This window comes from Gallinula chloropus (genome assembly GCF_964237585.1).
Source record: "Gallinula chloropus genome assembly, chromosome: 2".
Classification (NCBI taxonomy): Eukaryota; Metazoa; Chordata; class Aves; order Gruiformes; family Rallidae; genus Gallinula; species Gallinula chloropus.
The window spans coordinates 60,394,818-60,409,571 of record NC_140086.1 but is presented as its reverse complement, the minus strand read 5'-3'; the positions used below and the strand labels follow the sequence as shown (position 1 = coordinate 60,409,571).

Below are 14,754 nucleotides of genomic sequence, written 5' to 3'. Positions count from 1 at the left end.
CCTGAGCTAATAGGTTCTCCACACTTTGCTACTCTTTCTTGCACATTTCCTTTATACTCCATCATTTGGATGCACAGGGTCTCTGGCAAGCCTTTTGCTCCTGATGGGTCAGAACCTATATTTATAACCAATCTTAACCCTTCTGGTCAGCTGCTCTTCAAGCTCTACTTTGCTCTTTCTAATTCTGCTTTAATAATTAATTGGCCAACTGTGCCATGCTTTCTAGGTTACTTGGATATACTTCAAGTTGAATTTTGATCTCTCATTTCTAGTAACCTTAATGCTGCTTGCTCAGCCATGTTGACCTCCCACAATGCTCCTGCAAGCTCCTTCTAATGGGTAACAGCCACTGGTACTGCTAACTAGCATGCCTCCAAAGCCTGAAAGACGTTCACTTTTTGCATACCTTTTATCTTCTCCTACCAAAATGAGAACACTTGTCCTTTATGCCCTCTTTTAAGTTGGTAAAGCCATGGTGTCCTTTTTTGGTGTTTTATGACAGTGTAGGAGCAGCTCCTAGGAATGTACCCAGCCCTGGGATTGCCACTTCATGCCCTCTTTGTAGTAATGGGAGTAAACACAGATGCTCTGCACAACCTTTACCATGAATGCTCAAGGGAAAACAGTATGGGTAAGCTAAAACTTACCTGAGCAGGAATGTAATGATCTAAATTTACAGTAATGAGAAGTTTTAATTTGATACCAGAAACTGAAATGAACAGAGGAGGTCATGTTTTGACTAATGAATGTAATATTCACTGTTACTGTCAGGAGGCACTTGTCTGTAAGGACAAGTCATTACTGTTATTTATAATAAGACAATAATTAGGAAAAAAACCCCACCCAAACACTAAAGCAATGCACAACAGCATTAGAGAATTTAGAGAATAATGAACTCACATATTGTCTGGATATGAGGGAGATGGGGAATCCATTTTCTAAAGAGATCAGCTGATTTGCACATTAATCAATAAATATTTTGGATACATAAACCAGAAAATCTCTTTTTATTTCTCAGCATTACACTACCAGTCCTGTTTTGGTGATTGGTTGGAGCTTTTCTTTTGTTTATTTTTTGGCAATAGAGCCCCCTCTATAATTACATTGACTGCTACACAGGTTTATTGCGTAAGAGTTATACAGCCATCTAGGTAAAGTGCTTTAAACAGGAATTTGATTTGATCTGCATTTCAAGCTCAAACACGACTAAATAGTGGAGATGATAAAGAATCTGATGAGTTATTTACACTGGGATACTGTTTGTGATTTTCAATACTGATTTGAATGCAGATAAATCAAAAAAGATTTATTTTTGTTATGTTTCCACTTGAGAGGTAAAACTTCCTTCTATAATTCTACATGAGAAAGCTTGAAAACCTGCGCTGTGCTATGTATTAAGACTCTGTGTTCCCTGGTTTCAGCTGGGATAGAGTCAATTTCTTTCTAGCAGCGGATGGAATGCCATGTTTGGGAGTCAGGCTGAGAGCAGTGCTGATAACACAGTGAAGTTTCTACTTGTTGCCAAGCAGCCAGGGACATTTCATTTGTTCATATTTCCCTGCTAATGAGAAGGGAGGGGACACAGCCAGGGCAGGCCAAAGAGGGAATTACATGACAATTACATCATGCTCAGCGTAAAAGGGGGGTTGTTGCGGGGAGTAGCAGGCAGCTCCAGGACACGTGGTTTTAGGGATGGTCTGGTTTTGGGACAGCTCTGAGCTGTATGGCCTGAGTTGTATGGTTCATTGAGAAACTGCATTGTGTAGTTAACTATCCTTAACATTGTGTAGTAAACGTTAGTTAACATTGTGTAGTAAACTATCCTTATCCCAACCTGTGAAGTTTTTGTTTCTTGGGTTTTCTTCTCCCTCAATTCCATCCCCCCCACCCTGCAGCTGCATGGTGCCCGGCTCTCAGCTGGGGCAAAACCATGACAATGTGCTACTCCTTGACTTTCTCCTATGGTAACTTAGAGAAACCTGAAGGTCAGAAGAACATGAGCTCCTAGTGTATCCCTGTACATTCTGGGTCCCCCTGTGCTCAATCCCCTTTCTCCTATAAGTTATAAAGAGATTGCACAGAAATAAGGATATCAGGGTTGACATACACATATTCTTAAGTGAGTATCAGTGTGTGATCAGAGCCTTGCACCCGTTCAAGCATGTTGTCCTTTCCTAAGGGGCCAGGCTTGCAGCATTTATTTTAAACTTCCTTAAAAAAACCTCAGGTCTCTCATTTCTTCAATATTTAATGCATTTTTTTCATTGATTCTTAGAGTTCAAAGTTACCCTTCAACTTTGCATATCAGATGCTCTCCTTATATTTTGTGACTAAAGAAACCAAATTTCAAAACAAGGCTAAAAGTTTGCACTGGATAGCAGTAAACATGCATTTTAAACTACTTCAAAATATGACAAAGCAGTAAACAGCTCTAGAAAAGAAAGAAAGAAAGAGAATGAGGATATTTTGATTCCAAGTGACACTCTTAACAACCTTCACGGTTCCCTCTATAGTCACACTAGATGACTATTCACCACACATGCACTTCTACTTGGCCACTCTTTCATTTATCAGAATGGAGGCAATTGAGGAGAACGATCATTATGAAATAATGAAATACCCTTTTTAAAAAATCACGACCGAGAATAAGAATCGTGTCTTCTATTTCTGATAATATAACTTTAGAAATTATTTAATTACTTTATTTGAAAAATGTGTATCATACATGTGAATGGATACAATTCTTTGTTCTCTACAGCCAGAAACCCAGTATAATTTAAAATTAGAAAGAGTATCCACTGCTTTCTCTTCCTCCTCCCCACCCCCAAGGAGTGGAGTAAATGGGGAAGGAAAAAAAAAAAGAGATGAAAAATAACTAAAACACTCTTCCCATTTTCTCATGGTATATGTGAAGAGCCACACTTCTACCAGTACTACAACAAGCAGATGTAACTGTATTTATGTCACTTTTTTAGCTTCTCAAATGATTCTTTCATTTCACGTGATTTTTCTGCAATGACAACAGTTGAGAAGTAAAAAAGTGTTCCTGTATCCCATTACACGTAAAGTATGTTACAGGCAGCAACACGCTCAAACATTTTTAACACCCCCAAGTGCTGCCCCCAAAGCCCTATAGTCTCATCCTGTATCTAGTACATGTCAGTCCTAAACCCAGGTAGCAAAATCAGAAGCTGGATTTTTGACAATATGAAATTACTGAGCCTCTTTTTCTTAGAAAATATTCACAGGATAATTGCATGCTATTTATTATATACTTATTTTTAATTTAAAAATTCCAAGAGGCTACTGGAACTTAAAGGATATTTTATAATTTCAAGATCAAAAGCATTAGACTTCTCACAAGAGATCTAGACTTACATCCACACTCTTTCAGTGTTTGACCTCTGATCTTGGCTAAGTCATCTTAGTGTTTCAGCTTGCCAGCTTTAACATAATATCTATCATTGATATGACATAAAACTAAAGGTGACTGGATAGAAGAAAACATTACAAGCACAGAGCCCTGCCCTATTTTAGGTTTAGCTAACTTGAAGTCTATTGCAGGCCATGGGAAGCTGATAAAAGTAACTTACAAGACAGAAAGAAAAACCCATGCTCCATCTTGCTTTCCATCACACAACTGAGACAGAGAAAGCAGACAAAACATCGTTCAGTGAATCCTGAATTTTTACCTTTAAAAATCCTTGCTTTTGACAGACATTGTAAATCTTGAAGAGTTCTGGCAAAAATGTTACCTATTCAAACCATGTCACCATTACAACCAGCACATTTAGCATTTTCAGCATTTGTGCAATACCTAGTAAATAACTAAGGTTAAAAACTTGATTTAATGGCAAATTTTACACATTTCCAAAATACTGACGATTAAGGAAAAAAAGTCAGTGTGTCACTTGACACACATTGGGATTTTTGTGCTCATCTGGAAAGAACTGTGATAGTTCACCTGCACCACTGAGATCTACAGGCATTTTACTGAGCTTCTAGGGTCAGAATTAAGTTTGCAAGCCGATTCTCACCGTACTGTTTGCAAACTAGACACACCAAGAATAGAGTCTTCCCAAGGAAGAGTGGCAAACAGGCAATGCTTCAGTTCACAAGAAAGGCATGGTTTACCTTGTGAAAGTTCCTGAAATATGCTGCCTTCTCATCCGGAAATTTTTCTAGTCTCCTGGGTCCTTTACTGGAAGCCTTCTTGAAAACCAACCAGCAGCGCCTGAAAATCTGCAAACAAAACCAATGGATTATATCAGCTGTTCTTTAAAGGTGAACAGTATCACAAATGGGTTCAGCTATATGTAGGAAGAGATTTTAAAATGACAGTATTTTAAAAGACTGGAAAATTCCTAACATCTATTATTTCTACAGAAGTAATCTAAATTCCTCAAATTTATACATATTGATTGTCAGTACTTTGCAGACTTTCTTGCTTCAATTTATTTCCTGCATGCCAAATTTGACAATTCCTGAGATGCAAGCAAATCCATGAGCTCTGAATATGAAAAGAATTATAAGGCTGCCATCAGAGAAAGTACTTCCAGAAACCACTCCACTTCCAGCTTTCATATTTATACTCTATTTCTATGAGAGTATTGATACCATGAAGAAACTTTTATTGCAGCTTTTAACACAATACAGTAATCAGAAGAGCTTGTATGTACAGAAAATAAAAGTTGAAATAAACACCAAAGTGGCCGCTGCTGGACAACATCATCTAGGTCTCTCACTTACTTCAGAGTTTTTCTAAGGAAAAAACATGCAGATTATTAAAGCTGGGAAACATGTAGTAAATAATAAAATCTTACAGAAAACAGATCAGTATTATCCTCTCGTTTTAATGAGAACCACACTAGATTTTGCTTAAAATGCATTTTTAAGCAACTAGGGTACTTTATTAGACTATTTACCACGCATATTAGACTATTTACCAAGCATACACTTGAAATCAGGATTGAATTATCAAATAAGAATACATTTGCAGTTCAAAGAGAAACTGATTAAGGATAATCCCCATGACTGTATTATGCAAGTAAGGGATTAGATGTTAATCTAGTTTTACAATCTATGAAAATAGTTTAGTTCATTCTCCTCTTCAGTACTTGCACAGCTCTATAAACAATACCATATGGAATCTTACCTTGTTATTTCAAGGTTACACTGAAAAACAAAAGGTTACACTGAAAAACAAAAAAATCCTACAATGCTAGTAAATACTAGTCTTCTGTGAAGAACAGCCTTGTTTCTTCAGACATTCTACAGAATTTAATGACGTAACGCAGGTAGTACAGTACTGTTTAGTTTGGACCAGATCAAAACGCATCTCCCATTGAAAAAACAAACAAGAAAACACGAGAAGGAAGAGATAAAATGAGTCTTCCCCTCAGTGTGATGCTGTCTAAGCTAAGTATAAACAATAAATATACTGTCATTAAAATAATTAAGTTTAATTAACCACATTCTGATATAATAATACTTACACTATCCTGTTGTATTATCTCAGATGAATGTAATCAGTCAAAATAAACCTTTCCATTAAAAAAGCTATCATTAGACTACAATATCAGTATGCTTAATTATGAAGACTTTTGGAAGAAAAGAGCATGTAATCAAATCCTCCACAAGTATATTTCTTAAAAAGTATGCAAGATTTAAATCTTTTTCTACTAAGGTTGTGAAATGGCAACTGTACAACTGTACTTCCTAGCTCAGAAATTACTTCACCTTAACAGGGGAAACTAAAGACAGTATCATATTTCTTAAAAAAAATATGACATTACACTGTGGGACATCATAAACCAACTTTATTAGACAGCACTTTCTTCAAATAACATCCTGTCAGTGTTGCAACTTATTTTATGAAAGCTATAGCACAGTTATCTCTTGATTAACCCATATTTACGCTTCATAATGTTAGTGTGAGAAGCTCCACTTTTGTAGGTAACACTCATAGAGAGGATATTCACACTACTTTGACCTTATTAAAAGCAATAGCAACCACTGTCCAAAGGGGAAAAATTTATTCACTTAATAAAAGTGTCACTTTTAGTCATACTCCTGGTTCTTCTGGGATCTGGGGCGTGGGTTGTTGGGGGTTTTTTTTGGTCTCTGTGTATTTTCAGTTAACCTTTCTCCCTCTAAAGGAAGTCTTTTCCTAAGAAATTCTTTAGCAAGGTAAAAACCACTGTTGTAATTTCAAATTTTTATTGATTTATTTCCATTATATGCCCTTAATGATTTACAGTCATCACTGACCTCTCTTTAGAAAAACAGATCAACCTACAGCCCTCATCATCAGTGATGGCAGGTTTTGTCCCAGCCATGGAATACACCTGGATTTTAGACAGCTGGTGACATAGTCCAAAGCAAATGCTTCAAGTGACAAATGAGCAGGGTCTCTTGAATCACAACTTCAGTCTTTTTTTTTCATTTGGTATCAATCTGGGACAGTGTGGAAGTGGGTTGGAAAACACCCTTGGCCAGCTCAGCTCACCTGTGCTGGCTCCTTGGGAAAATTAATTCTGTCCTAGCCCAAACCAGGAGAGAAGGTTTGCAGATGAACTGAAAAAAATTCAAAAGGTGGGCTTTGGCACTCTCATTTGATGGGGCTTTAAATTCTGCCTTGAAGACGGCTAGATGCTAGTTATTTCTAAAGATGCCTTTTTCCCAAAGTTCTGCATTGGGGTGAATTCAAAGGCTTCAGCACTGAGACAGCAGGAATGAACAGCCTTCGCTTTCAAACGAGAACAACAAATAGTTAGAGGTAAGTTTTACCCTAACACTGTTACTGCTTCAACATATTGGCATCTGTTTTTACCAGACCTTTAGGGAGAGAAGTGAAGAATGCAATGGTTATATGAAGACTCCTAATTTGGTACATACATACACCAAGGTGCGTCCTTGCATTTGGATTTTATATTTTTAACCTACAATCACTTTTAAAGCTGGTATAAACGTATACAGTTCCACTGCATTTCAGAAGCACTTTATCTGATTATGCCAACAGACAGTGTGTATATCAGTGTTTGAAAAAGCATTAGCATATGAATAAATAGGTGCAGATGTGAGCATACAGCAAACAAACATTTGCCTTTCATAAGGCACCTCATTGTTATACAGGAGCCTACTCAATTATTCACAAACTGTGAGATAGGCTTTTATCCCTGGCCTAGTTTAGGATGCCATTGGCTGTAATCAAAACTTCTGAAAGACTTCTAAAGTCCTCAGATAATTGGGGTAGCTATTGTGAAAGAAATCAACAACAGCCCTTTAACAACAGAGAGAATGAGAACCACTCGCAGTGTTGTCTCCATAATATTTAATATTTCCTGTGAGATCTAAGTGTCTGTTTCTCACACAAACAGTTGAAGAAATGCCAAATATTTAATTGTTTAATCAGTTTTACAGCATTCTTGGATGAACAGTCACTGCTCAGCAAATATGACTTCAAAAATTTATATCAATGGCAAACACCAAAGTTTAACCAGATGCTATTGCTTTTTTCCAGAGAAATTCAGAAAGATACCATTAAGTACATGCTACACTTAGGTTTCCACTTATTAATGTATCAATTAGAAGGGCCAAAACTTGTCCAGTACAAACCTGATAAGGATTCTATTGAAATTACCTGCTGAGTTCATGGTATAGCAAACTTCTTTCCCTTCCTCTCTGTTTTACAAGATGGACAAAGAAAAAAAAATGATAATAAAAAAAAATCCTCCAGATCTTACTACATGTGCAACTACATATCAGTAAGCGATGGCAAAAACTCAGTGCACTCATGGTCGGGTGAGAACTGATTCAGCTGCCCCTTGCAATATCATAAGGGAACAATTTTCATTGTGCAGGCTTGCAGGGGAGAATAGCTTCTGTTGCTAAGGATGGACTCTTGAGTAGCTTCATCTCGTTAGCAAGAGAAAAGGATTCCAGACCTGGAACAATATAACTTTACCATCCTCAAATTGTTTTCTGAAACTTTCCTGTAGAGAAATTGACTTCCAGTGATGCTCTATTTCTATTAATCTTTAGAAATCCCTTTTTATATTTTACTTGAAACATTGCAATAGATTAATTCATGATGAAAATCAGTGCATAATCTTCTTTTCATACTTCTGCTTAGTTCACCTCTCAGCTCACCTTTCCAGCATGCTCATTTTTATCTTGTTTTAAATATTCCTGAGTAATATATGGAAAAGTTTGGCCTCTGAATGTATTATTACTCTTCATGGTCATATCACACAGTTCTGTTTTATGGATGCTATTGTTGTCCATAATAAACCCTTTAAAAGACATATTACAGGAAATCCATTGGCTAAATTAGGGTGTTTTTTAGAAAGAAAAAAGGCTTTTTTCCTTTTCCTAAAAGATTTTGAAATAATTGGTTTACAGTAGGAATCTCATGTATGACTTTTCATTTTCCAGAGATTTCTAAAGCCTTTTCCTAGTCATTCACGATAAATGCTTCTGAGATTAACATTTCTTTTTATGCACAGCTGTAGCTAGTATAAACTTCACCAGTCATCACCAATATTTAGAGAAGGGATTTTTATTGACAAATCTACACATTATTCCAGAAACTCCACCTCATGGTCCAGACAAAAAGCCCCAAACTGGACACAAAAAAAACACCTTCATCCATCTTTTACCAGCTGGGTTGGGGTTTTTTTTTCAGTAATACAAAAAAAGTAAGTTACAAAAAAATCACCTAAGATGCTCTGAAATCTCCCCACCTCTATCCGAAAGACAGTACAAATAGCAATCACATTCTTGGGTATATTGGAAAACCATCTAATTTTCTGTCACTATCTGTAGAAACATTTGTCTCTGGAGAGAAGCAGCAGTGAGTCAGAAACCATTACTGACCAGGACAGGCACAAATGTATCGCCATGGGGCTTTTTGCTAGCATAACCCATCAAATGGTTCTCCCAGGATGACATCTACGTAATAATACTCAGTCCTGTATTTGCATCTCCTTATCTGCAGGGAAGGATACTCGATTTCTCCTGCCTGGCTTTCCATGTGCAGTGCTTTCCCATTAGACAAGACGACATCCGCAGTATATACGCTGAAAACACTAAAGCATGAAAATGTTCAAGTTTAGTTCACCAGTTATTAGCCAAAAATGGTATTGGCTTTTAATGGGGTATGTGAGAGAAATGCAGCATGTTGTGAGCTAAAAAAAAAAAATCTTTTGACTCACAAATTAAAAAAAATGTTGCATTGGTAGTAAGAAAAATAAAAATAAGTTGTCACAGTAAAGTCATATTTAACCATTGTTTTGACACCCATCACTTTTACATTTTTCTGTGCATATTTTGGCAAAGGGAGAAGAAATGAGGGGTTACACCTTACTGCTTCAGTGGAACCACACTTGTCAGGCATTCAAGTAAAATTTAAGAGAAATTGAAAAGCAGCTATTATCTGTAAAAAGGCCCAAGAGGAAAACGGGAAGACAAAACCATTCATGCCTCAGCCAAAGAACAAGTTACAGGATATAAGCTCTTGCTGAGTAAAGTCAATAGAAAAAAGCAAACCAAACCAAACCACCTCATGTTGCAATCTACCTAGTTAAGTTCCCAACACTGCATCAAAAAGACAAAGGCAGTACTGCCGTAACGAGGTACGCCATCCCTCTGAGCATCTTTAAAATTGAAGTGCTGTAGAAACAGTGCTCTTTCCTGCCTTCAGCAGTACTGACTTCAGTGCCTACTTTACTGCAATACTGTTACCACGGCACTAAGTGGGTGCATTTTAAGCAGTGAGAGAGGCAGAACGCAGTACCGCACAGCACCGAGGTCCCGAATCCGCAGCAATGGTACCGAGTCGTGGGGGATCAAGGCCATCTCCTCCTGCTCCTTTACCACAGCACTGGGAACTCATTTGTTTCCCAGCAGCAGAGCACAGATCCTCCAGAAGTCATCAGGCGCCAACCCTGCCCCCCAACAGGAGAACAGGCAAAAATAACCCCTAGCCCTGTTCAGAAGCAGGAAGTTACTCACTTCTTTCAGAAACTCCGGGATGTGGAGCCAAGACTTTACCACAAGATACAAAAAGCCTTGGAAGGTTTTCCTTTTTTTTTTTTTTTTTTTTTTCTAATTGACTCAAACTCTCCACCCGCTCTTGCATATTCCAACATATTCCTTTTCAATCATCATCCAAGTATCCAGCACAAAGCAACTGCAATGAAAGCAAAATTGTTTCAACTGCAAGAATAGGATTAAAAAACCCACAAATACACCCCAGAAAGATTGCTAGTAATACCTTTAATAAAAAAATGCTGTCTGAAGCTGTGTTAACGTTCCTCACATATGATAACCTTGCATGTACCCTTGAGCTTCATTTCGTCATCCTAATTAGAAAGCAAGGTTAAATGTCTAGTTTATAAACCTAGTAGTACAACCTTCTGTAACACTGCAGAAAACAATTACGTCTTGGAGCATTTTAGTGTCATAGTTCAAATCCTAAAAAATTCTGACAGCATTTTTTTATTATTATTATTATTTTCCAGACAGCAAATCTGCTGGCATTTAAAATTAGGAAGAGAAGAAATATAGAAACATCTGCTACAAACTGTTTCATCTCAGATTAGATCAATCCTTGTGGGCTTGATTGCAGTCAGGGAGAATTAGGATGGTTAGAGAGAGATGATTAGGGACAATTCACCCAGTTATAGTATACATACGTCATCTTTCTGCTGCCATAACATACCATTATAGATTCATATAGATGTTTATAATATACTATAATTTATGGTGTTATAGTCACAGGCTATACATGTAATCCATAAAAAGATTTATTTTATTATTAGAGAGCTCTGTGAAATCAAAGCACACCATAGTAATTTTCCAACTATTCCTAAGCTACTGTGTGTATAAACACTTTAGCTGTGGAATCTAAAGCCTGGGTTTTTTTCTGTGTTTAAAAAAGACCAAGGGATGCATATCTGAGAAGATTTGCACATTGTATTGCTGTGAAAAGTGTTACACAATTTTATCAATTCTCAAGCACCCACAGCTTAAAAAAATCACCACCGTTTCCTTGCTTTGAACTGCCAGCAGGGCAATTCAAGGACAGAACAACGACCTACACAAATAATGTCCTCCGTCTTCACAGCAGTCTGCAGATCAGCAGAATTTATCACCTTTATCTAACTGATCTTAAATAAATAAATAGAATCAGTAGCCCTTTTGGGGGGCTTTCCACATTTCCTACTCAGTTTTAGCAAGACTAACTTGAGCAATTCTTTTGGAGGAAAACAAAAACTGCTCGCTTCATGTCTGGCCTCAGAGTAGATACCAAAGAAACCTCTCAAAACAGACCACAACAAAAAATTGGTTACAACAGTTTTAGCAGGCATTCAGCAGCAAAATCCCGGAACTACCAATATTTTAAAAGAAATTGTTATGCCCAAAAAATCTCAATTATTTCATAGAATTAATGTGTGGTAGATACTGAGGAACAATTGTGTCATCAGAATCTGTACCCACAGTGGTATCTCGTCACATGGGTATTTTCCTACATGTAATCAGAAAAAAATGCTAACAGAGAAACTTAGGGTTTCATTGTATTTTAATATTAAATATTAAATTTCTTTAACTGAACTAGAGCAACTAGCTTATTTCACTTATCTGAGGAGTTGGGTGGGTCTTTTGTAGAAATACTTAATTTTTATAATGTTTTACTTTGACTAGTTACAAATAAATGTCCACTTGAATGTCACAAACCATAAATACTGGTTTGATATTCTGCAGTTGAAAGCAGTATTTACAGAAGAAAAGTTGTAACTCCTGTCAGTTTGTAATCATACACCTATATATTGAAATAACAGAAATGGGCTTATTAAGCTGAAATGCAGTATCTTTTACACATATTTAGTAGACAGTCACAACATTGTTTCTGAAAAAGTTAAAGGCATTTAGCATACCTCTAAGGGTGTTAATGCTGAGAAACAGACAAGTTATAATTATTGAGATATTTTTCTTATTTATATCTCTATAAACCAAAATCCAGACCTTTGTGCACTATTTGCAATAACACACTTAGAATGAAAGATGGTATCTATCTGCCCAAATCCCTAATATTTTATGTTAGGAAGGCAGGGATTTGTGAAAATAAGTGTTACAAAATCAAAACTATGCAACCGAATACCTTAAACTGAAGCAGAGCTTCCGAATAGCATAGTAATCACAAACATCTGTTCTATACTACTGAGGGACAAAAACTCAAATCATTTTTACAGCTCCAATTTAGAGGGTTACAAGCTCAAATTCAGCTTCAGAATCCAAAATTATTCTTTATTCATACTTTTCTCTACATTATCACATGGAAACCTGGGTTACCTCTGCTAACACAGTCCACAAGATGCTGTTGTTTTGATCGATAAAATAAATGGAAACAGCGTGTTTTGCATGGGATTTAATATAGCTGAGGATAGCACCAAATCTAAAGTACTTTCCACAAAGAACAAAAATGTGAGCTGAAACTATGTGCCGTTGTATATTTATGTAGGTGTGTAATTTCTAACAGCAATTAATCCTCATAGTAGAATAGTAAGGCTAAGAGGTTTTTTTATTCTTAGACAAGTGTTGGCATTTCACCATATAGCTAGAAAATCTTGCAAAACTAGACACACTGACACATGCAGGTGAAAACTAACTATAATCTATAGCTAACTATAATCTATAGGTTCCACAATTAAATGCCTTGTCACAGTCCCAGGCATGCACACATGCACGAAGTGTATGCAACATGTTTAAATACAGTGAAACTAAACAATATATAAATGCCAATGTAGAAGAAAATCCCTCCAAGCATCTACTGTTACACTGTACTAGTGAACAGAGTGAAGATTCTAAAAGTGGCATCTATCCATGACATATCGTTCAATAAACCTCTGAAGTAACAGGTTGTATGAATCAATCATGTTGGTTTCCTACAAATGAAATGTATCCAGGTTTTATGAAGTTATATATTCTGCTTTGACTGCCCTTTAAGTACTATGAAATGTCTGCTAGATTTTATGGGGAAACTCATTTAATATAGAAAGTAACACATTCTACAAAATGAAGTCTGAAGTAGGATTAGAGCAGGACCCTGGAAATAGTAATGATCAAGAGGATGTCCAATATCAGTGCTATTTTTTTGGCATTTGATCACCTGCGTAACTGTAACCTAGAAGTAAATCTCCCCCTGCTAAGGAATCATATTTTTAACATATGCTAGTCTGCCCCTTCATTACATCTTACATTTAACCTAACTAAAGGGGAGGAAGATGAATTAACAGCTCAGGATAAGTGCAAATAGTTCATAGCTCAGAGTTACGAAGGACCCTCTGCAGTAGGAATCAAACTGATACTAAAATTGAGTACTGCAGTGAAATTTTCTGCAATATTCACACAAAGAACTAGCTGGAATTTAAAAAACAAAAAATCAAACCAAACCAAAAACCAAACCAAACACCCAAATAAAATCCAACCGTCATTCGCTCTGGGTCTGAGCTTAAGAGGAACATGTATGCAGACAGAAAGAAACATATTTGCTATACTTAATTCATTTGTATTAGTGATTTGCTTTCTCCCACTCTTGTGATACTTAATTTACAGTACTACCTAAAAATCTTCACTTAAAGATGCTACTGGTCTCCTATTACACACCAGTACTGCACATCAGTACTGCACTGAATAATCATATGAACCAAAGCAATAAAAGGATGAGAAAACAAACACTTCTACACAAAACAAAGAGGATTTGGAAGAAAAAGCCATAACCCATAGCTCTTGTAACTACCAACACCGGTTCTGTTGAGCTTTTGTTGCAACAGCAAATTTTTAACAGATAAAGACCGCTTTTAGTCAAAGAAAACTAGCATGAAAGAGCTTCCCTGCTTCCCTAAGAACTGAAACACCACTGGCGTGTTACATTCCCAGCCATGATGTCCTGTGGGGAAATGTGTACTGCAGAGGATCAGAAATCATTTTGTTACAGCCCCAGGGAAATAATGAAGAAGGAAAGCAGATGGTCTCTAAACCCAGACTTCGTAAGTCCGAAAGACCACTCTGAATTCCCTGCGCTGTACCTGTGATAGGTCTCAAAAAAGTCTGCCCAGGAAGATTACAGAGATTCACCCAACGTTTATCCAGGTAAATCATAGGAAGCCGTGCCAGTGCTTTAGTATGCTTTGGCTCAGAACCAAACTCTTAACACTCAAAGCATCATAGGCTAAACACAAATTTCTTTGTTAAGGGAAACATGGTCATCCCACCAAGTTATTCATATTATCTCAGCAGGGAAGGAAAGAAAAAAAAAGCCAAACAAAAACCACCTACCCCCCCTTATGACTTCCACTGATTATCACCAGCTTTCCAGAGCTTTTAGGATCCAAGATTGTCTTTACACAACCATTTCCAGGGGCAGAATTATTAGCATGCCCAATCAATGCTATTCATTTGTATATTCTCATCAGCTGCATATAAATAGAAAACATCTTGATTTTCTGTCCTCTGAGAACCACCTGAGGGCAGGAACGGGTAGGAGAAAAAAAAAATTAAAACTGTAGCATTTCTGGTCACATTAAACAGACAACCTGTGATGCTGTATATACAGAGTACAAACGTTTAGCATATTGGTTCAGTATTAGCTAATGCAAGTCCTTTTTCTCACTTGCAGTATTAGAAACTCAGGTCAGCAGAAGATAACTGTGCCGCTCAGTTCCCTGACTGCTGAGATGGTCTCAGCTACAA

At 36.9% G+C, this 14,754-nt stretch overlaps 1 protein-coding gene across 1 annotated transcript in view; it reads right to left on the bottom strand.

The window, feature by feature from the left end:
- The window catches only part of DOK6 (docking protein 6), a gene marked incomplete at both ends in the record, with an annotated part of 242,930 nt that overhangs the window by 144,712 nt on the left and 83,464 nt on the right, over positions 1 to 14,754 (bottom strand). The window contains one exon of the mRNA XM_084280160.1: positions 4,135 to 4,242. Within this exon, the coding sequence (XP_084136286.1) occupies positions 4,135 to 4,242 (108 nt within the window). The remainder of the gene's footprint in view (positions 1 to 4,134; positions 4,243 to 14,754) is intronic.